General features: G+C 38.4%; 1 protein-coding gene across 3 annotated transcripts in view; it reads right to left on the bottom strand.

Annotated features, from left to right (window-relative positions):
• OXR1 (oxidation resistance 1) overlaps positions 1 to 26,804 on the bottom strand; it is an 825,596-nt gene that overhangs the window by 263,155 nt on the left and 535,637 nt on the right. For all 3 annotated transcript variants that reach the window (XM_070075402.1, XM_008255816.4, XM_008255818.4), the window contains exon 3: positions 15,946 to 16,139. In XM_070075402.1, coding sequence (XP_069931503.1) covers positions 15,946 to 16,139 — 194 coding nt within the window. The remainder of the gene's footprint in view (positions 1 to 15,945; positions 16,140 to 26,804) is intronic.

Here is a 26,804-nt window from a genome sequence, read left to right as displayed (position 1 = left end):
TAGAGAGAATGCAAATTCATAGCCTTACCACTAAAAATCAGTGTAGTCTATACACTGATGGAAACCATATAATGGGGTAGCACTATTTATGACCAGGTGTTATCTACCTTGTGGGCAGACTAGAGAAGAGCTTCCTGTATTTTTATAAATTTGTTTTCCATTTTTATAACTTCTCATAACAGGGAAAGCAGTTCACATGAAGAATTATTTAGGAAGCATGGGATGGAAATGAATATATATAATGAGATATTTAAAGGAAACTTCTAAGCATTGCTAGGCTTTTGTCTCTGTTCAGGAAGCCTGGATTTGTAAGAAATGAAGATTGGGTAGGGGGGATTTGCAAGGGATGTAACTTTCTTTCATGATGTAACTGACCATCTTGTTTTTCTTCAAAAACAAACACTGCAAGGAAGGTTGCTATTGCTTGGTAACAATGTGGTTAAGTTTCATATTGCTGCATTACTGGGATATCTTGACAAAGAAAAATGGCGTCTGGGCAAAAAGAGTGAAAGAACGAATAAAAATCTCAAGAAAGGTACTGAGATTTATCCCTCCAAGGTTATGTGCTTACATTTCAAAGGAAGCTAAAACCCTGAGTAATTTTGTTTGCATTCCAAAGGATTATAAAAATGCAAACACCTTTTCAATAGAAGATACATCTACATGGACAAATGCTTGTTTCCTCTTTCCAGAGGGAAGAAAGGCAGGCTTCCAATTCCTGTATCAGTGTCTAGACTGATAAATCAGAATTCCTGCAGTGCAAACCCCCATAGGTATAGCTGACATCTGTCTTCTTGGGGTTTCCCTGGCGGGGCATAGAGGATTTGAAAGGGCAATTACGTACTGTTATTGCTATAGTTGGTAAACCTGATCAAGAAACTTTGTGTTTGTTTTCAGGACAAAGTGAATAGATATTTAAAATTATCAATAATGAATTTACCCTGAGCTAAGAATAGTTATTATTGATTAGCTATTACTTTCCCTGTTAACTCTTCTATTTTCATTCTTTAATGAATTTACAACTATAGTCCTTACTAGTCAGATTCCATACTAAGAGATTTACATGTATTATCTTATTTAGTACTTATAAAAGTCCTATGAAGAAAGAACTTTTATTCCCATTTAATAGTTGAAAAACTAACACTTGACCAATACAACCAATGACCAGCAGAACTAAAATAGCCAGTGAATCACTAAATTCTAATGTTTCCTTTGTGTCCTGACTTAAGTTATTTCTACTGTGCTATACTGTACTACACTGCCACACACAGCTATCACCCTAGGCTGGTCAAATTAAAAAACTCCTTACCTGTGAAAATGCTCCATTCTTAACAAAACAGTGTTCTCTATTATGACTGGATGATGTGTCCTTTACAGTAAGAAAACCATATGTATGTGTGTGCTACAATAGCCACATTCTTTTTCCCTACTCTGAAACTCTTATAGGTAGGAAGGACAGGGAGTTAGGTAGTTTGTTTTTAGAAATTCTTGGTTCAGGGTGATAACTTGGGTCCAAATAGTGAAAAGTATTCTGTGTGTATTGTCAACAAAAAAGCCTTCAGCTCTTCAATAGTCTCCCAAAGCAGAGTGACATCACATTACCTGGAATTTTGTTATAGATGCAAAACTCTGGGTGCTACTCCAGATCTACTGAGTAAGTAACTGCATTTTTAAAATGAGAATCTCAATGCAAATTCAAATTTGGGAACAATTATTTATATATATTTAAGGATTTAAATCTTTTGTAAAGTTTAGACTTTCCCTGTGGGGTACCTCATAGATCTGCCATCAGAGTCTCAGCTGTTTGCTGTCTGCTGTTCATCTTTATGTTTTCTTTAAGTCCCAAAAAAAGAGGGGAGAAACATCTCAGAGGGAGTGATATGATAGGACCTTATAATACACAAAGCGATTAAACAGGGTGGATCATAAATATGTTTACACTAAGCACAATCCAATGAATGCCGATTCAATACTGGAAAGCAATGTTTTCAGATGAATTGACTTTTCTCTAAATCAGAAAAAAATCATTTGTCCTTAACTCAAAAGTTTTCCAGTGTGACATGCAGACATCACTTCCAAATTGGCCCATTTGTCTTGACAGATTTTTATTGCTCTATTATATTTAAATCATAGGTGATGAATAAAGAAGGAAACCAAAGTGCTCCTTCCTCTCTTTTGATGAAGACTGTATTGCACCTGCCTCTAACACAACTTTCTTTCTTTTCTTTACAGATTTACTTACTTATTTATTTATTTATTTGAAAGGCAGAATTACAGAAAGAGAAGGAGCGAGAGAGAGAAAGATCTTCCATCCACTGCTTCATTCCCCAAATGGCCGCCTGACGAGGCCAAGGCAACTTCAGCTGGCTGACAAGGTCACAGCAGAAGGTCTGACTCAGCAGGCATGAGAAGGACAGCTGCGGTCCTCTTGGTGGTTTTAGGTTTGATGGGAACTACAAGCTGGAGCTTCCTGGTGGTCCTGCTAATGATGCTGGTGCTGTACGCAAAGGTTTAACTTTCTATGACACAGTCCCAGACCCTAACACAACTTTCATAAACACCTTTATTCTCTAATCCTAGGGTGGCCAAGGGCTCATCTTGATCTGTGATTTAAAACAAATGGCATGGTGTCATTTCTTTCCTGAATAAGTAATAGAGGTTAAGAGTGGCTAAATTTATTGGATTATCCAGCTGTTTTTCATCCATTACCCTGTATGTCTAAAGGACTCTTTTGTCTGCAGGTACATTTATTCCTACCCACTCTCCATATGATGCTAGAAACATCTCTCTATAAATCACTCCTAACAAGACACTCCTCTAGGCCCCAAACAGTTCCCAAGGTGCCAAGATTACACTCAAATTCTACACCACAGCATAAAAGGCTCCCATAATCTAGCTTATACTCTCTCTCTAGCCTCATTTCCAACTAGTACCAGTTCACAACACAATAGTAGGCATTCAATCATTTTTTAGTAAATGGAATAAGCATTCTTAAATCTGCTAACTGGGGATGGGCATTATGGGGTAGTGGGTTAAGCTGCCTTCGGGATGCCTGAATCCATTATTAGATTGGTTCAATGCCCTGCTGCTCCATTTCCAATCCAGCTCCCTGTTAATGCATCCTAGGAAGTAGCTGATGATAACCCAATTACTGGGAACCCTGCTTCCCACTATGAGACCAGCACAGTTTCTGGCTCCTGGCTTCTGACTGGCCTAGTCGCAACTGTTGCAGCCACCAGGGGAATGAACCAGCAGATGGAAGTTTTTTTCTCTCTCTCTCTCAAATGAATAAAAAAAATCTTGAAAAAAATACTGTCCACTGAAATGAGGTTTCTATAGATTATATAGGGGTGGAGGTGAAAATACATAAGAGCACAGAAAGAGGGAATTACTTATATTTTCTTTTCATTACATCTTTTTTTAAAAAGATTTATTTTATTTATTTGAAAGACAGAGTTACAGAAAGAGGCAGAGACAGAGAGAGAGGTCTTCCGTCCACTGGCTCACTCCCCAGATAGTCACAATGGCCAGAGCTGCGCCAATTCAAAGCCAGGAGCCAGGAGTTTCTTCTGGGTCTCCCATGTGGGTATAGGGGCCTAAGGACTGGGGCCATCTTCTACTGCTTTTCCAGGCCATAGCAGAGAGCTGGATTAGAACTGGCATCCATATGGGATGCTGGCGCTTCAGGCCAGGGCTTTAACCCGTTGAGCTACAGCACCGGCCACTCTTTTCATTACATCTTTTTGGCTGTCCCTATTCCAGTCACACTGTGTTGATTTATGAGAGCGTTTCTGATATCACAAATATCTGTGATTTGATAGAATTATCTAAAGTAGAAAATAAAAGCTTTATAGCCTGAAGCAGCATACCAGATATATTATTTCTTTACTGAGAATAAATATTATTGTGCTGTTTTTGCACAACTTGACTTATTTGATGTAGCACTTGAAAAAGACCTCATAAGTGAAATTATCTAATTGGAAAGGAAATTCTTTTGAATTGGTTTATAAGACATCCAATAAATCAGAGTCACAAAGTTCAACTTTCTGTGGGCATTAATGACATTTTATCTCCAACACACTATTGAAGATAACTTTTGCTTTCCCTAGCCCAGAGAACTCAGAAAAAAAAAATGTCTTTTCTAGCAATATGTATTAAAGTTTAAGCAACAGAATAAAGTTGCATGCAAACTCTTGCAAATAGGAACTATGGAAATGCAGCAGGCCAGCAGACAGACTCTCAAATCTTTCTGTGGTCTAAGGTGGTGGGTTGTTTTCCATATACTGAATGAGTTATTTTTTTGTAATATTTATGAGGATCCTTTTAAAGTTCAATGTATAATAGATCACTCCATGAGAGAGAATGTACCATAAAACTTACTATTTAAATTTACAGGACCAGTGTTGTGGGCAGTGAGTTAATGTATCTTTTGTGACACCTGTACCCTATATGTGAGAGTGTTGGTTCAAGACCTGGATGTTCCACTTACAATCCAGCTCCCTGCTAATGTACCTGGGAAAGCAGCAGAAGACGGCCCAAATACGTTGGCCCCTGATACCAATGTGAGAGACCCAGAAGGAGTTCCTGGCTCCCGGCTTTGGCCTACCCCCATGCAGACTATTGCGCCATTTGGGGAATGAACCAGTGAACAGAAGGTCTCTTCCTCTTCCTGTCTTTTCCCCTCTATCAATCTTCCTTTCAAAATACATAAAATAAATATTTTTTACAAGATTCAAATTCATGGAAACAGGCTTAACAAATGAATGGCCAAACAGAAAAGAAATATAATGTTAACGTTGTTAGCCAAGATTATGCAGACATTATGGTTTGGCTTTCTCATCTAATAACCATCCGCTTAAATATTAAAGACTTATTCAAATAATATTTTGAAGGAATTTCACTTCACTATTTTCAAGCACATATGATAACAGAAAATAGGTTAAGCAATATATAAATAATATTACTTTAAAAGCCACACAATAATTTCTCTTAGTATATCTACTACAAAGTTGTTTTTCAAGGTAATTAGTTGAACCTAATATTTTCTCCATCCCTAAAACACATTTTTCATTTAAACTTCACAAAGATTTTGTTCTATAGATGGTACTAACATAATTCATCTGATAATTTTTTAGATAAACACAAAATCTGAAATAGTGAAGTTTTCAAATTGCTTCGGAACAGTTTACCTATATGTAGATGAACACATATTTTATAGTGGTTTTATTATGAATGGCCACTGTAACATGTATAATTTCCAGCTGAGTTGTGCAAAGCTATTAACTTTGGTAAAACTGGTTTCAAAACTTTGCCAGAAACAACAATAGAAGCTTTTTCCTCTAGTGGTGTCTCATTTTTAATACTTTCTTCATTCTTCTAAGTAACATTGGTCATAGTTACAAACATGGGGAACATTCATTGAGGAGAATCAATCATGCAGTATTTTTACATGCGAAGAAATATATTTATACAGGAAGTAGGAAGAAAAGCCAAATTTTAAAAATAAATCAGGAGATATCAATTGTCTTATTTCTGAATGGGTATAAGACTCTAGAAATTCTTTAAATTGTTATTGAAGATGATAATACTGGGGACATTTAATCACAATATTTCACTGTTCAAATTGCCATTAATTCTACTCTTAAATATTAAAAATAAAGCAGGTCATAATAATCTGTCATTTTTACCCTTACTCATGGATCAGTAAAATAGAACATTCCTAAAAGTGTTGGTGGGTGAAAAGTGAAAGTTTTAATGTGACTAGTGCTGATGGCATTTTCTTAAAAAATAGGGATTTAGAAAATTCCAAATTGGATTGTGATTATGTCTCAACTATGAGCAATGTCTGCTTTAATTAGTCTACAATTTAATCCAGTATAAGTTTAATTAGGCAGTTTAGAAGTTATTAAATAAATTGGCAGGTGTAATTTGTTTTTGATAAGTTGTAAGACTATTATCCTGCAACTCAAGCACAATACAAACACAATTTGCTCAGGGAAACCTCAGGGTGATTCACATTTCTTAATCCATTTCTCACAGCTATGATTAAGCTGTCTTTCTTGATCCTAGGTTGATTACTTCTGACAGAGAACAATCACAGAATTAGAGCAAAAAAGAATGAAGCAAATCTACAAAATATGGAGCTAACTCTATAAAATCAGATTTGGCAAGCTTATCTAACACATTATAAGCACTCCCAATCTACATAGACATCATACGAGCATACTTCCCGCTGCGTGGTAAAATTTAGTTAAAATTATATCAATGATGAGTTTAAAAGATCTAATTCCCTTGAAAGGAATAAAGCATGCATATTTATTTTAGAGTTGAAAAGGAGTTTGTGATGAGGATTTTGCTTGATATCATGTTTTAAAGTATATTTAAATGGAATAAATTAAAAATGATACAAATAGAAAACTCAATCAAATACTCCCCTTACATATATGCACACAGAGACATAGAGTATTGCAATTTCTCAGAAAAATACATTGATCTTAAGGTCTGCTTACTTCACAAATAAAGAAGAAAATTGAACTTGGTTTCTTAATGTCTTCAGATTTCATTACTTCAACAAAAATTCACATTGGGCATGTTTATATCTTTACTACTCTTCAAAATTTGCAGAAACCCCACATCTATTTATGGAAATCCAGCTTCTATGTATATCAAGAAATCTTAGCTATGAAATAAATTTCCTTACAAACTCTTCTAACTCAGAAAATATAAAAAAAAACTGAACTATAAGAAAAAATTCAATTCAAAACAAAATCGTTTATTTGCATGAAACATGAAATAATCGAACCCTTAGCACAGCTATCCATTCTAGCTTCTGCGCATATAGAGAGTGACCTGTATGCCAAGATGGCTCTGCTGATTAAATCTCAGAGACTTTCTTCCTGTTTGTACAGGATGATTCTTTTTGTTTCTAGAGAAGGTTCCAGTTCTATGGTAACCTACTTTCAGGCTGCAGAATATGCCACCTCCAGCAAGACTCTTCTTTTTTTTTTAACCTCTTTTTACAGTATTTTCATTTTAGAGTTGATCTTCTTTATTCTTATAATTAAAAAGTCTGGCTCCAAAATAAGAGGCATATAAATTACAGTATTATATTTTAAAATGTCTGGTGAACTGCAATTAAAAGGCAGTTAAATATGCATTCCATATTTCTTTTTTTAGAGTTTGCAAGCTAGTTATTAGTGTTTTGATCTGGCCAACTACTGAGAAGAATTCCCAGGGAACACCTAATTCAATAGGCTGTCTTTTCAAAAGCAGCCTGGGGAGAGTATGATACAAAGTTGTATTTAACTGGGCTTCATTAAGTTTAGAATGTTGAAGTGTTGAAAGTATTCTATCTTGAAGTCAGGGAAAAAGACAAGATCATTGGATTTCAGATTTCACAGTTTCAGAGATAGTAGGATTACATAATGATATTTTTAGGATCATTTCTCTTCTCAATATTTTGACAAGTAACAGGATTTAAAAATAAAAATCTTTTGCAAGAAACTCTACCAAATTAATATCAAATATAAGGCATCATTTTACAAAGGAAACTCATTTTAAACAAGGAAGGAGTGATGGAAGCATAAAAGGGGAGAATGAGGAAGGAGGGAAAGAGGGAAAAAGGGAAAAATAAAGGTGGGACAGAGCAGAAAGGAAGGAAAGAAGCGAAGGAGAAAAGGACAGTCACTTTAATTGAGTAAGTAGATTCATGTTCGTCTGTTATTTTTAAAATTTTTAAGAATGATATATATAGGTATCTATTTGAAAGGCAGAGTGACATAGAGAGAGGAGGAGGCAGAGAGAGAGAGATCTTTCAAATTCTGCTTCATTCCTGAAATGGCCACAATGGCCAGGTCTGGAATAGGCTGAAGCCAGGAATCAGGAACTCCATCTGGGTCTCCCTCATGACTGGCATAGGCCCAAGCACTTGGGTCATCACTCCTGCCTTCCTAGGTACTTTAGCAGGAAACTAATTGGGAACAGCGCACCGGCACTCCAATATGGGATGCTGGTGTTACACCCACTGCACCACAACGCTGCTCCCTGTTTTTTTTGTTTTTTGTTTTGTTTGTTTGTTTGTTTGTTTTTAATTATTATTAATAGATCTGTTTCACCATCAATGGTAGCGACTAACACTTGGGAAACAACTCAGTGAGATCTCTGTCAATGATCTAACTGAATTTTTTTCTTATTTTTGAGAAGAGAATTTGACCTAGAAACTTGTGGGAATGAGCTCACTTTCTTTCTCTTTTAATATTGTTTGAGAGGCAGAGAAACCGCAGACTGAGAGAGACAGAATGACAGAGAGGTCCCATCTGTTGGTTCATTTCCCAAATGCTTGCAATGGCTGGGGATGGGCATGGCCCAAAGCCCACAGCCAGGAACATAATCTAGGTCTCTCACATGGGTGGCTGGAACCCAGTTAATTGAGCCATAACCATTGTCTCCCAGGGTCTGCATTAGGAAGCCAGAGTCAAGACCTGGTGGAACTGAATCCCAGTACTTGAAGGTAAAACATAGTATCTTGACTGGTAAGGCCAGATACTTGTTCCTGAGGCCTGTCTATCTATGTATTTCCCTTGTCTTTGGTACTATTTATACTATGATTATGAAAAATCTTTCAGCCTTCAGAGATGTAATTCCATAGAATGGCATATAATGGATATAACATGGCAGTCCCAGTTTCCCTATAGGAATGTTATAAGCATTAATCACATCCAAAGATATTTGTTAGTCACCTAAAAGACTGACAATCTCTGTATTAAAATGCTTTGAAATATATTCAGGTTGATCAGATTTGAAGGAGGTATGTCCAGGTCTAAGGTCAGTTTAGTTTGAACTGTGACAAAAGAGTAGTTGTGCAGAAGGCTGAAGGTTGTAGCTATAGCACCCTTCTAGGCAGAGGAAAAAGCACACGTGAAGTCTATGATCCAGTATATAGAATGACATCTTTAGGAAAACACAGGAGGTTGGCACAGCTGTATTGCCGGGCCAGCATCTGTAATAGAGCTGGAGAGTGGGTAGAGCAAAAGCGTGAGAGGCCTACAAAAAAGGCCTAAAAAAAGTGTGAGTGACAACCTTTTCTTGTGGGAACGAGCAGCTTTTGCAGAGTTTTCAACAGTAGAAAAGGTGATCAGATCCACAATGACCAAGACAGTGGCACTGCTTCATATCGGCTTCAGGAGGGAAGACACAACAAGCTTACTAATATTTAGTAACAACTTGCAAGCTCTAGGCACTTTACAAAGATTACCTCTTATATGTCTCACAACAGCCCTTTCAGTGAGCACCAGTTTTATCTCACTTTGTAAGTAAAGATCCTCAGCTTTGAGATTCTGTCTTGTTTATGATCAGTTAATTAGCAGGGGCAATGAGAAAGTCCAATTTGGACACCAGACTCCTAAGGCTAACTGCCTCACCATTGATTCACTCTGCCTCTGTGAAACAAGATGGAGTTCTGTAACATTCATTGGATGACTACACTTCACTTTTCACAGCATTGATCAAAATCATTTAAGATCTTCCAGAGATGATCTTATTACCTTTCCTGCTAGGAAAGTTGACATTGAAACTACTCAAACAGGTAACTATAATTTCCAAAAAATTCTCTGTAATATATGCAAAATTATGTTAAATTCTCCCTGATGCTTAATTTCAGTATTCTATACTTTAGATTAATTCACATCTTATTCTTGTCTTGGCTGAAGTGGAGAACATCTGCATATCCGCCCCACTCCCAGCCTTGAAGACGAGGCAGGGAAAGCCTGAGGGTCATGTGGGGGTCTGCTCAATCATCTTCTTCTTCATGTTGCAAATATCAGTTCCATTAGTCTTTTCATAAGCTAATTCTAGTTCAAGGAAGGCGAAAAACAACTCTCCAAAACATTAATTATTAATACATCTAACATCTAATGTCCTGTAATTGAAACCAGCCCAATTGATTTCTCGGTTAGAACGGAGATAATTCATCTGCTCAAATGTATAAGATTTAAACATGTTTACATGAATAACCTCACTATCACCTCTCTCCCTTAACTTTCAAAATTTTTCTTTAAAACCTTACTGTTCATCGACAGTGTGTGAAATAACTGTTTATCGTCTGTCTTTCTCACCAGAGCATGTGCACCTGGCGCCTGGCCTTGTTCTTGTTGCACTCATAGCATTCACAGCACTTTGAGCAAGGCCTGGTACGCAGAAGGCATTCAACAAATGTCTATTGAATTAATGAACGGATTCATAAGTCAACAAGAATAATTTCAAACATGGAAAATTTGATTTATACTGGTATATATCTGGCAAATAAACCCAGAATTCATTCATTTAAACATAACTGGAAAATTCTGTGTAAAGAAAAATTGAATGAGTAATCATAGATGATGCTGTACAAGGAGCAGGTGTTACAGTGGGATTAACTTTGATAGGGTACAAGGAGGGGATTGATTAAGGAAAGCAGACAGGAGGCTACACGGGCAAGCGGGCTGTCTCTTCCCTTGAGAAGGTGAGAATGTGAGACGGAGTAGATTCCGCTTAAGGGATGTCCCAGAGATATCATGCAGACACTAGCCGGGTGCAGAGTCCCCTCTGGAACTTGTCCCAAAGCCCTCTGAATACAGGGACCTGGTGAAGCTTTTCTGTCTTCTCCATGACGTTGCAGAGAGCATTCACACAGCACACCTAATAAAAGAGGCTTTCCATGGATGCCGCAGTTGCATCCTCTCACTCACTGCTCTCCACAGCAGGTGCCCCCATTCTTCTGCAACGCCCGGAAGCCTCCAAAGCTTCTCCTGAAACTGAGTTCTTAGTAGGTTCATTCTTCTCCTCTACCAAGAAGGGCAAAAGTCATGCCTTAATCCTTCCTAAATCCCTCTCCCCACGCCCCACATTTATTTACCTGGTGACTCTGAGTTCCACTTTGTCCTCTCTGTTAGGATGAATGAGATCAAAGGCTTGATTTCCTCATCTTGGAAACTGAGACCAGGATACAGACAGACACAATCCCACAGGGAAGTAGCAGCACGAATGCCAAGGGAGTCATAAGTAGGTGCAGTGGTAAGAGGTGACTTGTTTCACCAAGCCACGAGTCTCTGAGTATCATTAGAGTCTGATGCGATTTCACCATCTTCTGTTTTCCACAACACTTCGTGAGAGCCTCCCTGCCCTCCACTGCCCCTTAGGTTATCCCTCCCCTCAACACTTTCCACTCTGTTCTGAGCAACCTCTTCCATGAGGCCTTCACACAGCAGGGATGATCGGGGACTCATCAGCATTTGGTATTTCACTGAAGACTCTGATTGTGGGAACAGCCATTCAAGAGTTGTCCCATTTCCTAATTAACAAGCAAAAATCCTTGGTATGTAAAGACACAAGTGCCTTTTCCTGTCAGTCACAGACTGAGTAGAGATGCATGAACTCTGGCTCTAGATTGCTGAACAAATATTCCATGAGGTTGTACAAGTCCACTTTAGGGAGCAAGGGAATATTTTTGGATCCCGTGTGTGCAGGGTTCTTCTCTACCTCCATGCCCAACATGATTTCCTGAGTTCTTAAATGCAATTATTTAACTTAAGGGTAATGGAATTAAGACAGTATTAAAAATGGCTGGTTCTTCTATTTGGGTTCATCTTCTATCTTTAAGTAGAGCCTATGGCTTCAGAGGATTTATATTTTTCATATACACGGTCAAACTCAGATATTTTATCTTGCACAAACAAAAACTGGAGTAGTGAAAAATTCTACTCCATTTTCATTTTTTTTTTTACCTGTTAGTGCTTCCACTAAGTTAATGTTTTGCTATTCTAGTTCTGATTAATTCTATTTTTAAATGAATAGAATTTTAACTATCTGAAGTACTTGAAATATGTAGTCCAGTGATTTTTCAAACTGCAGAATGGAACTCAGTAATGGACTCAAATCAATTCATTGAGTTGATATTTCATTTAAAATGAAGTAGAATAAAAATAGAAAGATAAATACTTTAGAGCATTTTTGTTATGATATATTTGAGTGTGTATGCAGCAGGTGATGGGGTCAAATGCATTAGGCAGGATTTTAAGATGATCCTACAGATTACCCACCTTTGTACACATCTTATAAAGCCCTGCACTGGTGAGGTGATGGAATTTATTCCTGTAATTAGATAATGTGGAGCTCAAGACAGACAATTCCCTGGGTGAGCTTGACCTAATTGCATGAGTCCCTTACAGGGGAGACTGTTCTTGCTTAACTGCAGGAAAGGAAGTGAGAGACGCAAATGAGAAAGACTTGACGTGGAAGTTCCTGGCTTGAGGAAGGAGGAGGCCACATGGCCAGGCAGCAGTGGCCTCTCAGAGCCGAGAGTGGCTCCAGCTCACTGCCAGAGAGGAAATGAGGAGCTCAGTCCTACAGCTGCAACCAAGTTCTAGGAACAAGAATGTGCTCTGGTGGGAATAACAGGTAAGAACCGTGTGATAACCCGAGCAGAGAATGCAGCTATGCCATGTGCTCTTCTGAAATACAGAACTGAGACCCAACAGTGGGTCCTGTTTTAAATAGCTGAGTTTGTGATCATTTTAAGTTTGAGCAATAAAACTTATGCAGTATTTTATATGGTCAGTTGGGGGTAATAAAAAGAAAGTAAGAAGAAGAAACTCAGAAAGACACTGATTTGGTCTCTTTCACTATACAGATGAAAAAAACTATAGTCAAGTAATAGCAAACTTGTGCAAGTTGGTGACACGAAAGTATGAAAAGGTCTTTCTTGAGCAACTGCCCTAACACAGTGATTATTATCTTCCTTTTAGTTCATCTGAAGAGTCATACATTTCACATCAATAGAGGTTAGATTTTGCTCCACTTACTCTAAGTCAATGAAATTTTACTAAAATTCTTCTAACTGGTAATTAGCTTATAAAAATAATGAATTTATACCATTTCATTTTTACATTATAGGTTTAATACATTGCTGCTATAGGGAATAATTAAGGACCTTACCCTCATATCTATAGTAGGAAGATATAAATTTTACTTCCTAAGGTTCTCTCAACAGGAAGTAGATACTATATGTAAGTTCAATAAAGAAAATAGCTGTGGGATGAAAAAGAAAGTACTAGAGAAGTTACTTAAGCCACTCAGGGATATTTCAATGAATTCTAGGTTTTTATTTTATTTGAAAATTTATTTTATATTTTATTTGAAAATCCTTTAAGCCCTAGAATTATTGCTTGAGTTTGAGTACAGTAAACACTTCTACAGCACCAAACGTCATTGCTATATTTAAATGTAGTACTCTACTTGGTCACAGGAGGGCTCCCAGGTTTTTACAGTAGTGTGAACCCTAAATAGAGATATTGAAAGTTATCTTTCACTGACAGGGCATATTGGCTAGCAGATGGGCTATTTAGCATAGTTTCTCTCAGTAAGATTCTCCAGAAATTGCATTGTAATAGTTTCTGTGTTGTCCATAGAAACTCTTACAACTCACCCCTGTGCAGAGGGAGATGAAATCCTTTTGAGTGACACAGAGACTGTATTTCATTTGCAGACTCTGCTGTCTGTGGTTCATGGCTGCTTCTTTAAGCTTTCCAAGGCTCGACTCCTCATTGATAAAGATAGAGCACAACACCTACCCTTAATAGTGGCTGTGAGGATGAACTGAGATAGAAGGCAATAGTATAACTTGTTCCTGGTAAAGGAAATTACCAAAAACTGGAAAAAATTACCAGTAAGTGGAAATTTTTTTAACGTTTTTGTTCATTACCAACACTTCTACAAAGGGACACTGGAATAACCTTGTTTTGTGAATAGAACTTCCAGTATAGATAATTATATGTTTGCTAATATTTCAGCATAGAAAATTATGTTTATAGGTCTACATTAGTAGACGAGATAAATACAGTAAACCTGACAGTCCAGGTTTAACATAACAGACATGTGATTTGTTTTGGTCATGAATCACATTTTTGCTAATTTGCTAATTAAAAAAATCACTTGTGTGGTGCTATAAAGATTTTTCATAGTTCATTTTTCTGCCATCCAAACTCACTCTTTGGATTTCTATTTTCTATGCTTAGTTCTGTTAACTGTGGCCACACTGTTCAGTATTTTTCTCTCATTTTCTCTTTTTTTAAGGAACATTGAGTTCATAGGATGTTTTATTTTCTGAAGACAAAATATATTTTCTTAGCCAGTTAATAAGTCAAAAAAGCAATAAAAGTTAGAAGGCACATTGAAAGGCAGGAGAAGAGAACATTGATAAATGGAGTGACAGTTATTTCAACAATGGAAATATGCACCTGTCTACACCATCTTATATATGTCCCCATTAACCAACTGTGGACATCCTCAACGGCACTATGGTTGGTGGTAGTTGAAAAATAACTTTCACATCTTAATCTAGAAAGAGGAAGCCTGAGAGTGGATATATGATGAGGACACAGAATGAAGGAAAGGAAAAGCAAGGTTTTAGCAGCGAAATTCTGAAATAATATTAAACCTACATAGGGGCATCTGTTCAAGCTTGAAGGAAACAATTCAAACAAGACATTGGAAAATGACTTTATAAAGTCACACAGAAAATGGTATGGGAACCAGAACTAGAAATTTGATCTCCTTATTATTCTTTCTAGATATGGATACCAAAATATCTAATAAAAATTTCAATCATCTTAAAACAAACAGCCCATGTTAGGGTGTAGGGTGGTGGATGCCAAAGAAAACATGATCCTTTTGATACAAATTTGGTTAACACATTAGGCCATAGTCTCTACTATTACAACTTTTAGATGTGACCAAATTCCTCCAAAAGTGAGAGAATATGCATCAACTTCTACCAAATATGATATATTTAACAACTTTTATCTCAAATAGACAAATCATATTGAAAATTGTTGCTATTAATGGAAAAGCATTCACCTAGACATACATGCTAATGAATATTAGAACACAAAAGTGTGGGGCCAGAGCCATGGCTCACTTGGTTAATCCTCCGTCTGCGGCACCAGCATCACATATGGGTACCGGGTTCTAGTCCCAGTTGCTCCTCTTCCAGTCCAGCTCTCTGCTGTGGCCCGGGAAAGCAGTGGAGGATGGCCCAAGTGCTTGGGCACCTGCACCCTCGTGGGAGACCAGGAAGAGGCACCTGGCTCCTGGCTTCAGATCGGTGCAGTGCCGGCTGTGGCAACCATTTGGGGGATGAACCAATGGAAGGAAGACCTTTCTTTCTGTCTGTTTCTCACTGTCTAACTCTAGCTGTCAGATTAAAAAAAACACAAGTGTGTAATTTAACTTGCATAGTCTGATTACTTACAACTCTCTACTAAAGTTTAAAATCATAGGATTTTATTCTATCTGGGATAAAAAGGGACACTGTATCTGCAAGATTCTATTCATAGGCTTCTACTCTCAATTCTGGATGTGATTCAACCTCTCCAAAGGTAAGCAATGTGAACAGCCAAAGCAGACCACAATGTAATTGGTTTTCCCACAGAATGTAATAACTTTCTACTTTCTTTGTGGGTTTGTTAGTTACAAGCTGACATCAACCACTGACTTAATGTGACAGAACAGGGTCAGAGACCTGGGTGCCTAAAGGGAAAATGGAAAGAACAAAAACAAAAAACAAAAATGGCACTGGCTGAAGAATGGCTAAAATGAAAATAGATGCACATAACCTTAAAAACTGGGAAACCATACATATATATTTATATATATGGAACCACACACACACACACACTCACACACACACACATTTATGGGCTAGGATATAGAAAGTACTTAAACTTGCTCTCTTATTTAACTTTCCTAAGGCTCTCAGTATTTTTCCTCAGACCAGGTGAGAAAATGTCCAAGTAAAGCACCAGAAAGGAACACACATGAAGCACAAGGGGTCACTATATAAAGCAGACCACATTGATCACGCCGTTGAGGGAGAGTGAATCTAGTCACTTGCATAAAATAGTTGGTGCTCACCAATGGTGTAGAACCTCTTCAGTTCACTCCTCCTGGAAGGGTGCTTCTGGGGATTGGCTGTGTTGTTCTGCTCTTCTTCAATGATGGGGGTCTTGGGTGCAGGGGGCTTACTGGCTTGTGTCTGCTTTCCTGCGGCAGCCAAAGGGTTGAACCCTGGAGCAGTAATATCCACAGACTGGGACTTTTTCTTCAACCTACAGGTAAAGAATACTGTGAATATTGACTCAAGAGACACACTTCTTCTGTTTATCTTCATCAGAATCTCTTCTTCAACAACTGAGTTATATTTGGCTTTGACACAGAACCAGGTCTACTCAGAAATTAGAGGCTTTCCCTAAGATATTTTCAAATAAATACTTCAAATATTCCTGAAAGCAGCTGGGAAGAAATCTTCTGCCTAATCATCTGGAAACATTTCGAGAGACATATTAAAATATGGTGATAAAGGAATTTGTCTAACAGCAAACTGAAATATGATATCAAAGAAAATGCATTGACAATTGTTCTTCATTCTGAAAGGAGTATTTTTAATTATGGTGAAATACTATTTAAAAACAAATGATTACAACTAAGATCTTTTTTTAAATTGGAGGCTGCTATTACTTTCCTGTTTAATATATCATAGCATTTAGCTAAAAAAATTATAGATTTCACATTATTTCTCCACACTTTCTCAAGGACAACAAAATGTGTTGCTTACGTGTACATTAGGGGACTGACATCAGACCTAACCTGGAAAGCAAAAGCTTTCCATGTAATATTTTCCTCACTCATATATGTTTCTGTAGGAAAAGCATCAATAAACGATGTTAACTTCAAACATTTCAAGCTACACAACTGATGCAATCAAACCCAAAGTCCAGTTTACTATTGCTCTTGGCAGTTCTGGAAGCTAACACTAAATGTCACTTTTCAAGCCTTAATTTCCTGCAGAAATCAAGGTGGCTTTTTTTAAAGATTATCTATAGTAATCACACCTGAAAGTTTGTAATTTCCTAGAAGCTTCATAAATTTTCACATTACCACACTTCATTCCTGTTTCTCCAGTACCTTGGCTTCCACTTGCTGCCCACTGTCAGGCCCTCTCATGCCTGCAGACTCTGTATAAAAGTGATCTCCTCTGGGAAGTTTCCCATGACATGGATCTTGGCAGCCTCACACCACCCAGCAAAGGGGGTTCTTCAAGCTCCCTCACTAATCTACTGAACTGATTTTTTGAGAGCAAAATGTTGCAAGAGGAATACAATTATCAGTTAAAAAGAGATTCATTAGTGAAAGTTGAGCTTACTAAATTTTAGTCATTTAATTACCACATACATGATTAAAACTTTATCAACTTAGTACCTATATTGTCTACTTAATAGTCATGAAAATACAGCCACTTTATTCATACTGCCAACAAATCCACTAAAAAGCGCTTTGGATGCTCAACGGCATTGACTATTAGAAATATAAAACTAACCCACATTGCACTCAAGGCACACCAACCAGCACAGCTAAAACATGACGCTAACTATGGTAATGAAGAACACTATCCTGCATGGATAGTGGGAGTGTACACTGGTAAAACGGTTCTGGAAGAAAGTCTCACAATGCCTACAAAAGCTCAAGGCATTATTACATATTCAATAAAAACATATTCAGTGATGTTCATAGCACTATTCGCAATACCTAAAGTTTAAAAACAACCCAAATATCTATTAACAATTGAATACAATTTTATACCACTTTAGCAATGAAAATAAATGAATTACAACTATTTCCAACAATGTGAGAGGTTTTCATCAATATAATTTTGAGAAGAAAATGTCAGACATCAAGAGCAATACACTGATTCTATTTATATCAAATTCAAATACTGACAAAGCTATGATATTTAAAGTGTGGGAAGGGTAACCATTGGAAAGTCATTACACACGATGGAAACATTAAGGATTTTCAGGAATTCTGATAGTGCTTTGTTTTCTGACTAACTGCTTTTGGTACCAGGAATACACAGTGAATATAATAGACAAAATACCAGCCATCATGGAGCCCTTCTTCTTATGAAAGGAGACAGATGACAAGTAAACAAACCAATCTAAAACAAACCAGGTGGCAAATATCAAAGTGGATAGGAAATGGAGGTACACGTGCATACACGTAAGCACACACACACACATATACACACACATGTATAATAGTACATGCAAAAGGAAGCAGGGCTCTTGGAACATCTGACTTTTGAGAAGAGATTGAAGAAAGAGCCAGGGACGTATCTGAGGGATTAACATTTCAGAAAATCTGAGAAATTGTTTATCTTGTTTATTGTGTTAGCAGAGCTAGGAGACCACTAGGACTGCAGCAAAGGAAGTGATGGGGAAAGAAGCAGGAGACAATGTCAATAGAACAGCGCTGGGGCAGGGGACTGAAGGTTGATCACACACCGTTTCAGAGTCCTAGAGTGATGTCAGGAGAAGGTTTAAGCAAAGGAGTCATCACATGAGCTGCTTTGCTGAAATTAAGTTGAAGATTGTACCTCCATGTTAAGAAAGCTTCATGCAATATCCTCCAAGAAGCCACTAAACATTGCCTAAAGGTATCACAAACTTGAGGAAGTATGACTTTACTTTTTACAGGGATATCTACTTTTTCTTAGTGATATGGTTTTCTCAATAACACCATTCTTAGGTGTTTTAAGATTAGAAGTGCCATATGCAATTAAGACACTAAGACAAATCAGAAGAACAGATTAAGAAATAAATTGCATACATACATGCAATGGGATACTGTTCAGCCTTAAGACAGAAAAAAATTCTGTCATTTGCAACAATATGGAGGAACACAGAGGGCATTATGTTAAATGAAATTAGCTGGGACAGAAAGAGACTGCAAGGGCAACTTAAATGTGGAATCTAAAAAAGTTGAACTCAGAGGACAGAATAATGGCTATCAGGGAGTGGGGGAAAGGAGGTATTGGGGAGTTAACAGTCAAAGGATACAAAACTTCAGTTTGATAGGAGGAACACATTTAGGAGATGAACTGTACAATATGGTGACTACAGTAAATAACAATGCACTGTATTTTGAAAATTTCTAAGAGTGTAGACTATAGTGTTCTCACAGTAGAAAATAAAACTGCTAGGTAATGCATATATTAATTATCTAAGCTGAGGCCGGCGCCGTGGCTCAACAGGCTAATCCTCCGCCTAGCAGCGCCAGCACACCAGGTTCTAGTCCTGGTCGGGGCACCAGATTCTGTCCTGGTTACCCCTCTTCCAGGCCAGCTCTCTGCTGTGGCCCGGGAGTGTGGTGGAGGATGGCCCAAGTGCTTGGGCCCTGCACCCCATGGGAGACCAGGATAGCACCTGGCTCCTGCCTTCAGATTGGCGCAGTGCGCTGGCCGCTGCACACCGGCTGCAGCGCGTCGGCTGCGGCAGCCATTGGAGGGTGAACCAACAGCAAAAGGAAGACCTTTCTCTCTGTCTCTCTCTCTCACTGTCCACTCTGCCTGGAAAAAAATTATCTAAGCTGAGCAATTCTGCAATGCATACATATTTCAAAACATCAGGTTGTACACAACATGTACAATTTTAATTTCCAGTTTAAAAACGGAAAAGAAGTTCCAGAGGCTGGAATTGTGGCACAGCTGGTTAAGCTGCTGCCTATGATGCCAGCATCCTGTATGAGTACCAGTTCACCAACTCCTGGCTGCTTGATTTCCAATCTAGCTTCCTGTTAATGGCCTGGGAAAGCAGTGGAAAATAGCTCAAGTACTTGTGGGAGACCAGGATGGAATTCCTGGCTCCTGGCTTCAACTTGGCCCTCCCCTTCTCTTTCTGCAACTCTACCTTTCAGATAAAATAAAGAAAGCTTTAAAAAAAGGAAAGAAGTTTCAGGTAACAGAACAACAAAATTTATTTGTTTCAACAGAGCTTTCTAGAAAAGCACATTGAGATGCATACAGACTAGGACTGCACTAAAAATACTATGTAGAATCCTATAAAATCACCAATAGTCAACCATTTGGACCTACAAAAATGCCAGTTTTCTATCATCTATCATAAAATTTATTTCAAAATCAAATTTAAATTTCACTATAAAGCAATTTTTTTTTCTGAGAAGTTATGCAGAGGAGTAGAGATTTAAAAGGAAGGCATCAAATTTTAAAGAAGGCAAACTGTTTTTCAGTTCTCAGCCACAATTATCATTACGAACAATTATTTGCATTTTGTAAATGTGAAAAATTTTGTCTCGAATTCACATAGCTTGGTTTTTTAATTGCTAAAAGCTGTTTTATGTTGGCCTATTATAAAATTGATGAGAGTTACTAAAGTCTCTAGTTTATATGATGGTTTATAATTGATAAAGTTGTAGGTACTATAATTGATGGCGTTCTACATCACTCTAAAATGTCCACATATCCTACAGCCATTTTTAATAGCTTCCTTGGAATGAGTAAAGGATATAACACTCTATTCCAAAAGGCAAGCAGAAAATGACTCTTTGGTATTTTCCTTCCTCTTCCCCACCAGACTACTTCCCAACCAAGACTTGAAATTTATCAGATTGTCCTTGTTGTGACTGAAGTCTAGAACACTGCTGGCAGGCGTTCTGCCTTGCTTAAGACAAGATTTCCTTTTGCACATTCTTAGAAAGCAGAATTGTGTGGGTAATTGAACTACTCCCTAACAATTCTAAAAATGACTATTGTGGTTGACAAGGAAACCTGCTGAATGCTACCTTCAATTTCCAAATTTCATGAAAGGGGACGTCTTCGTAAATTTTAACAATGTTTCCAATTAAAATAAATGTAAATACAGCATAATGGAATATGTAGGTGTGCATGAGATAAAATCCCCTTTGATAATAAATGAAACATTACAAATGGAGACAAAAATAATCTCTTAATAGGCACTCAAAGAATCTTTGTTTGATGTGCTTTGAGTTTACAAAGGAACATGCATGCTGATGTCTTAGATGGAGAATAGGAAGTGAGTAAAGTCAGCCATCCCTCTTGGCATGGCTCCGGTGAGCAGACTGTCTGGTGTTTCATGATTCTTGCTTTCTCTTGTTCCTCTACTTTTGAGCAGAAAAGAACTTTCCAGTTCCTCTCCAGCTGTATTCCAGTACCTCCTTTCAGCAAGGTAACCATGTTGTACATCTTTGTGACACTCGCCCATAAAATGGGGATAAAACATGTCCAGAAGGGTTCTGAGGATCAAGAAAATATCCTGTGAGGAATACCTAGCACAGTACCTACACAGCACACTTTCAAAAAATAAAAGTTCCAACTGTTCATGAGAGCCCTCCTCTGTAAGGAGATAATAACATTTTGTTCTTCAAAGTTCCCAGAGACATTGAGGAAATGCTGTCAGCATCCCAGGCTCCTTTGCTGCTTTCCCTTGTTATATAAACATTAAGATAACAGGGACTGCCCTGTATTTTGTAGGAGGCATCATTCACTCTGAAATGTGGGGCTTGGGGAGAAAGTGGAGGACATCAAAGGGACAAGTTGAATGGGAATCTTTTGTGTGGTTTTCAGTGTGGTCTTTCTCCAAATCTTTCAGAAAACAACTACATCCATCAGAATTCATTGATTGTGTGTGTGTGTGTGTGTGTGTGTGTGTGTAATCTGTTTTCCACTGACCTAAGACACTGAACTCAAAATCTCAGGGGGAGACTGGGGACCTTGAGAATATAAGGACAAGAATCTGCAAGGAAATATGACGAGATCTCTGACTTTTCTATTTTGTAAAGATGGGGTTCAAGCCATTTTAAACAGTTCTCCTGGAAGTTGGGAAAACTCCATAGGCTATGAAGTCACAAGCACTGGAAAAGAAAAAAATAAAAACTAACAGAAAACTTCCAATACCACTTGATTTAGACAGAATGACTCTCAAGAGTAATTACCTAAATTTTATTACAACATATTCATTTCTGGCCGGCGCCGCGGCTCACTTGGCTAATCCTCCGCCTGCAGTGCCAGTACCCTGGGTTCTAGTCCTGGTTGGGGTGCTGGGTCTGTCCCAGTTGCTCCTCTTCCAGTCCAGCTCTCTGCTGTGGCCCAGGAAGGCAGTGGAGGATGGCCCAAGTGCTTGGGCCCTGCACCCCATGGGAGACCAGGAGAAGCACCTGGCTCCTGCCATCGGATCAGCGTGGTGTGCCGGCCACAGCGCGCCGGCAGCGGCAGCCATTGGAGGGTAAACCAACTGCAAAAGGAAGACCTTTCTCTCTGTCTCTCTCTCTCACTGTCTAACTCTGCCTGTCAAAAAATTCATTTCCACTTTGCTAGAACCACAGATAATATTCTACTCATTTTCAGAATCATGTTTTGAGTAGAATGCATGCATATTTTGGTTTAAATGAGTTAATGGAAATTTCAAAGCTCTGGGCTTGGGTAAGCTGGGACTGAATGTGGTTTTAGGTTGCTCATCACACAGGATTCTCCCAAATATGTGGATCAATTGTCCATTTCTGCTTTGTGGATGTTTATTTAATTATTTTCATCTACTTGAAAGGTAGAGAGAGAGAGAGACAGAGAGAACCAGCAACATAGAGTGGAAAAGAACAAAAAGCGCGAGCGAGCAAGAGAAATCTCTTTTATCTACTGGTTCACTTCCCAAAAGCCAGCAGCAGCCAGGCCTGTGCCAGGTGGGAGTCAGAAGCTGGCAACTCCATCTGGATGTGCTTTGCAGAGATGCAAGCTCTGGGGCCATCATCTGTTGCCTCCCGCCCCCAGGATTCTTAAGCTGAACTGGAAAAAGAGCCAGAACTTGAACTCGCATTCTCATACGGGATGCAAATATTCCAAATGGCAGCCTAACTCAAACGCCTGCCCCAACTGTCTATTTGTTCAAAGGCTTTCACCATGAAGAACTTAATTCCTCATATTTAGCCCCACTTTAATAGCTAGTATTTATAGTAGGGTAGGTTTCTCATCTTCCTCTCTTCTCTCATATTGTAGCGTGTTCACCATCTAACTCTTTCCATCCTTTGATCATCTGTCCTTCAAGTCATAACCAAGCAATGCTTTCCATCTTTTCTTGCCTATCATGCTCTGTACTTTTGATAGATTTGTTATCTTCTCTAAGTACTGCATGTTATAACTCCATCTTGAGAATAAGCTATATCCTGTGATGATTTAAATGCATAAGAAAAAAAGTTTCACTTAAAACTTTTAATGAAATGACCTCTCCCATCAAGTGGAATTCAAATTGCCTGTATTGTAATGAACTAATTATGTTCCTGAGTTCTGTAGCTTTGTGCAAAAATTAATCATCTACTATCCAATTATTATGAACTTAGGATGCTAGTGGCAATAGATGCAATAGTTGAGCAAATCTACCATAGAACAATGAGGATAGTCCCTATGCCTTAGGACTTTAAGGCGCTATAACATTAAGATATAGAATTTACATTTCCATATATTTGACAGTGTGCTTAGAGAAAAAGAACATTATAGCTAAATTACGGACATGGAGGTCAGATTACCCAGCACTGAATCTGTAATATGGCATTTACTGTCTGTGTAGCCTTGGGGAAATTTCTTAACCTCTCCTGGATTAAGTTTTCACATCTATAAAATGTGGGTATTAATAATACACATGTAATAAAATTTAAATGATTAAATTTTTAAAAAAGATTTATTTATTAGAAGGGCAGAGTTACAGAGAAACAGAGAGGTGGAGAGACAGTGAGAGAAAATCTTCCAACCACTGGCCACTTCTCAGATGGCTGCAAAAGTTGGAGCTGGACCCGTTCGAAACCAGGAGCCAGGAGGGTCTTCCAGGTCTCCCACATGGGTGCAAGGTCCCAAGTACTTGAACTATCTACTGCTGCTTTCCGAAGCACATTAGCAGGGAGCTGGACTGGAGGTAGAGCAGCTGGGACTCAAACTATTGCCCAAGTGGCATGCTGGCGTCGGAAGTAGCGGCTATACCCACTATGCCACAGCACCAGCCACAATATAATTAAAGTTTGAAAAACTATTTAGAAGAATATTTGTCATACATTAAATTTTATATAGAACACTTTTATGCATTATTTTTCTTTATCTATTTCAAGGGAAGAATGAGAGAGAGTGACAGTGAGAGTGAGAGTGAGAGAGAGAGAGAGAGAGAGAGAGAGAAAGACTGATCCCATTCACAGTACTCCCCAAATGAAGGCAAAAACTGAAACTGAGCCATACTGAAGCCAGAAGCTGGGAACTCAGTCTGGATCACATGAGTGGCAGAGATCCAACTGCTTGAGCTATCATATGCAGCCTCCCAGGGTGCACATGGAATTGGGCACAGAAAACAGACTTGAACACAGACACTGAGAAACAAGATGTGGTCATCACAAACAGCATCCTAACTGCTGCCCCATACATCTGCCTGAGTGTCATTTAAGTTTTTGCTTTAAACATAAACAAGCAAACATGAACAGTCTTTGAGTATTTATAATGCATCAGATAGAAGGCCACATGCTGTACATATATTATTTCATTTGTAGGTGTCATTGTCTCTAGAGCATTCCACAGAGGTTAAGAAAAAGTGATGAGAAATATCTGTAAATTAGGGAACTCAGAATACAATCAGGGCATTTTTATCTAAAAGCCACATTTTAGAATTGGAGATAGAGGGGCCGGTGCTGTGGCATAGCAGGTAAAGCCGCCACCTGCAGTGCCGGCATCCCATATAGGCGCCAGTTAGAGTCCTGTCTGCTCCACTTCCAATGCAGCGCTCTGCTATAGCCTGGAAAAGTAGTGGAAGATGGGCCCAAGTACTTGGGCCTCTGCACCATGTGGGGAGACCCAGAGGAAGCTCCTGGCTCCTGGTTTCTGATCGGTCCAGCTCTAGCCATTGCAGCCAACTGGGGAGTGAACCAGCGGATGGAAGAATCTCTCTCTCTCTCTCTCTCTCTCTCTCTCTCTGCCTCTGCCTCTTCTTCTGTATGTAATTCTGACTTTCAAATAAATAAATAAATCTTTAAAAAATAATTAGAAACAGAAATAAATTTCACCTCTTACACTGATCAGCCATGTTCCTTTGGGCTTGGACTATCCAGATTTTACCCGTAATAATTGTTCATGCTGGCTACTTTACCTAGGAAAGCTGTTGTAAACATGTACATGTTCATTTTTGTGAAAGATGTTCGTTAAATTCTAAAGAAATATATAGTGCTATCGTGGCTATATAAAATTTACATTTTGTCCTATTCATTTGTTACATATCACACAAATGTATGTATGTGTGTGTGTGTGTGTATTAGACCTCTCTCTCTCTCTCTCTCTCTCTCTCTCCATCATCTATGTATGTATATATCTACGTAGGTATATATGTATTTATCTATTGTCTGTCTGTCTATCTATCTATCATCTACCTATACATCTGCACGGATGCAGGTGAATGGCTATACCTAAAAGGCCCAACCCTTGCAGTTCTTTCCAGCAAGAAGACCATCTGTAGTTAGCACATCTCATTACTGTTAGAGAAGCTGTCTTCCTAAAAGAGCTAATGTAAGAATATTATTTAAAGCAGTAAAGCTGCTGAGAATGCAGGTTTTCCAAGTTGGATACTGTGAATGTTGCAAAAGTCTAGAGTTATACAAAAAGAGCTTTTGGGAAAAAATGCCTAAAAAAATTCACATTGCAAAATTCCTATACCACATGCCTAAAAACCAGCAGCTAAAAACAAACCACAAAACCAGCAAAAAACAAGCATATTCAGAAGTTCAACCACAGAAGAAACGATAAATTGTAAACCTATGCATTAAAACAAGAAAATAATCCTTTGGGGTATAGAATAGACCAATACTACAGCACTCTATGATTTCAGTGACTACGTTCTTCTTCATGCTCCCAAACAAGAGGATTATGAAGAAAAGTCTCATTAATGTGGAATTAGGAATTACACAATTTTCTTTTACAATTTCAGACTAACGCAGAAAGCACCAAAATATCCTTTGGGGATGCAAATTGGCATTGGAACACCCAAACTAGATAGCTTGTTATAATAAGGTATATTTTAAACCCTGTATTCATTCTAAGGAATTTATACTTTCCTACTTTAGAAATTCAGATGACAGAAAATTTAAGAATTAAGCCACAGGTGCAATGATGTGTACTAATGTTTGGCTAGAAATTCTACAAAAACCAAGAAATTCTCTTGTTTAATGCAACTGAATTCAATTCTATAAAATGTAAGGCCAGTAAAACTAATTAGAATCAGACAGAAACAGGCTGGCGCCGTGGCTCACTAGGCTAATCCTCCGCCTAGCGGCGCCGGCACACTGGGTTCTAGTCCCGGTTGGGGCGCCGGATTCTGGCCCAGTTGCCGCTCTTCCAGGCCAGCTCTCTGCTGTGGCCCGGGAGTACAGTGGAGGATGGCCCAGGTGCTTGGGCCCTGCACCCCATGGGAGACCAGGAAAAGCACCTGGCTCCTGGCTCCTGGCTCCTGCCATCGGATCAGCGCGGTGCGCCTGCCGCAGCGCGCCAGCTGCGGCGGCCATTGGAGGGTGAACCAACGGCAAAGGAAGACCTTTCTCTCTGTCTCTCTCTCTCACTGTCCACTCTGTCAAAAAAAATAAAAAAAAAATCAGACAGAAACATACATAGATTCACTGTTATTATCACTAATTTTGTGCTATAAACATTAGAAATTTAAGTCTGAAACCAATTCTGTATATCCAGAGTGTGATAAATCCTAAGATAAAAGGTTAGCATTTCCTAGTGACCTTTCATAAAAATGACATTCAAGTCCTACAAGTGCATCAGATACTTTATTCACATCACAGTACTATTCTCTTCTTCTTTGAAATTTAGTCATTCCAGTCCAAGCTGTTAGCAGCACACAAAAGCATCAAAATACATATTACTGTTGTAACTTATTTGTTTT

The sequence above is a fragment of the Oryctolagus cuniculus genome, chromosome 6, assembly GCF_964237555.1.
Source record: "Oryctolagus cuniculus chromosome 6, mOryCun1.1, whole genome shotgun sequence".
Classification (NCBI taxonomy): Eukaryota; Metazoa; Chordata; class Mammalia; order Lagomorpha; family Leporidae; genus Oryctolagus; species Oryctolagus cuniculus.
This window is presented reverse-complemented; position numbering and strand designations above follow the sequence as displayed.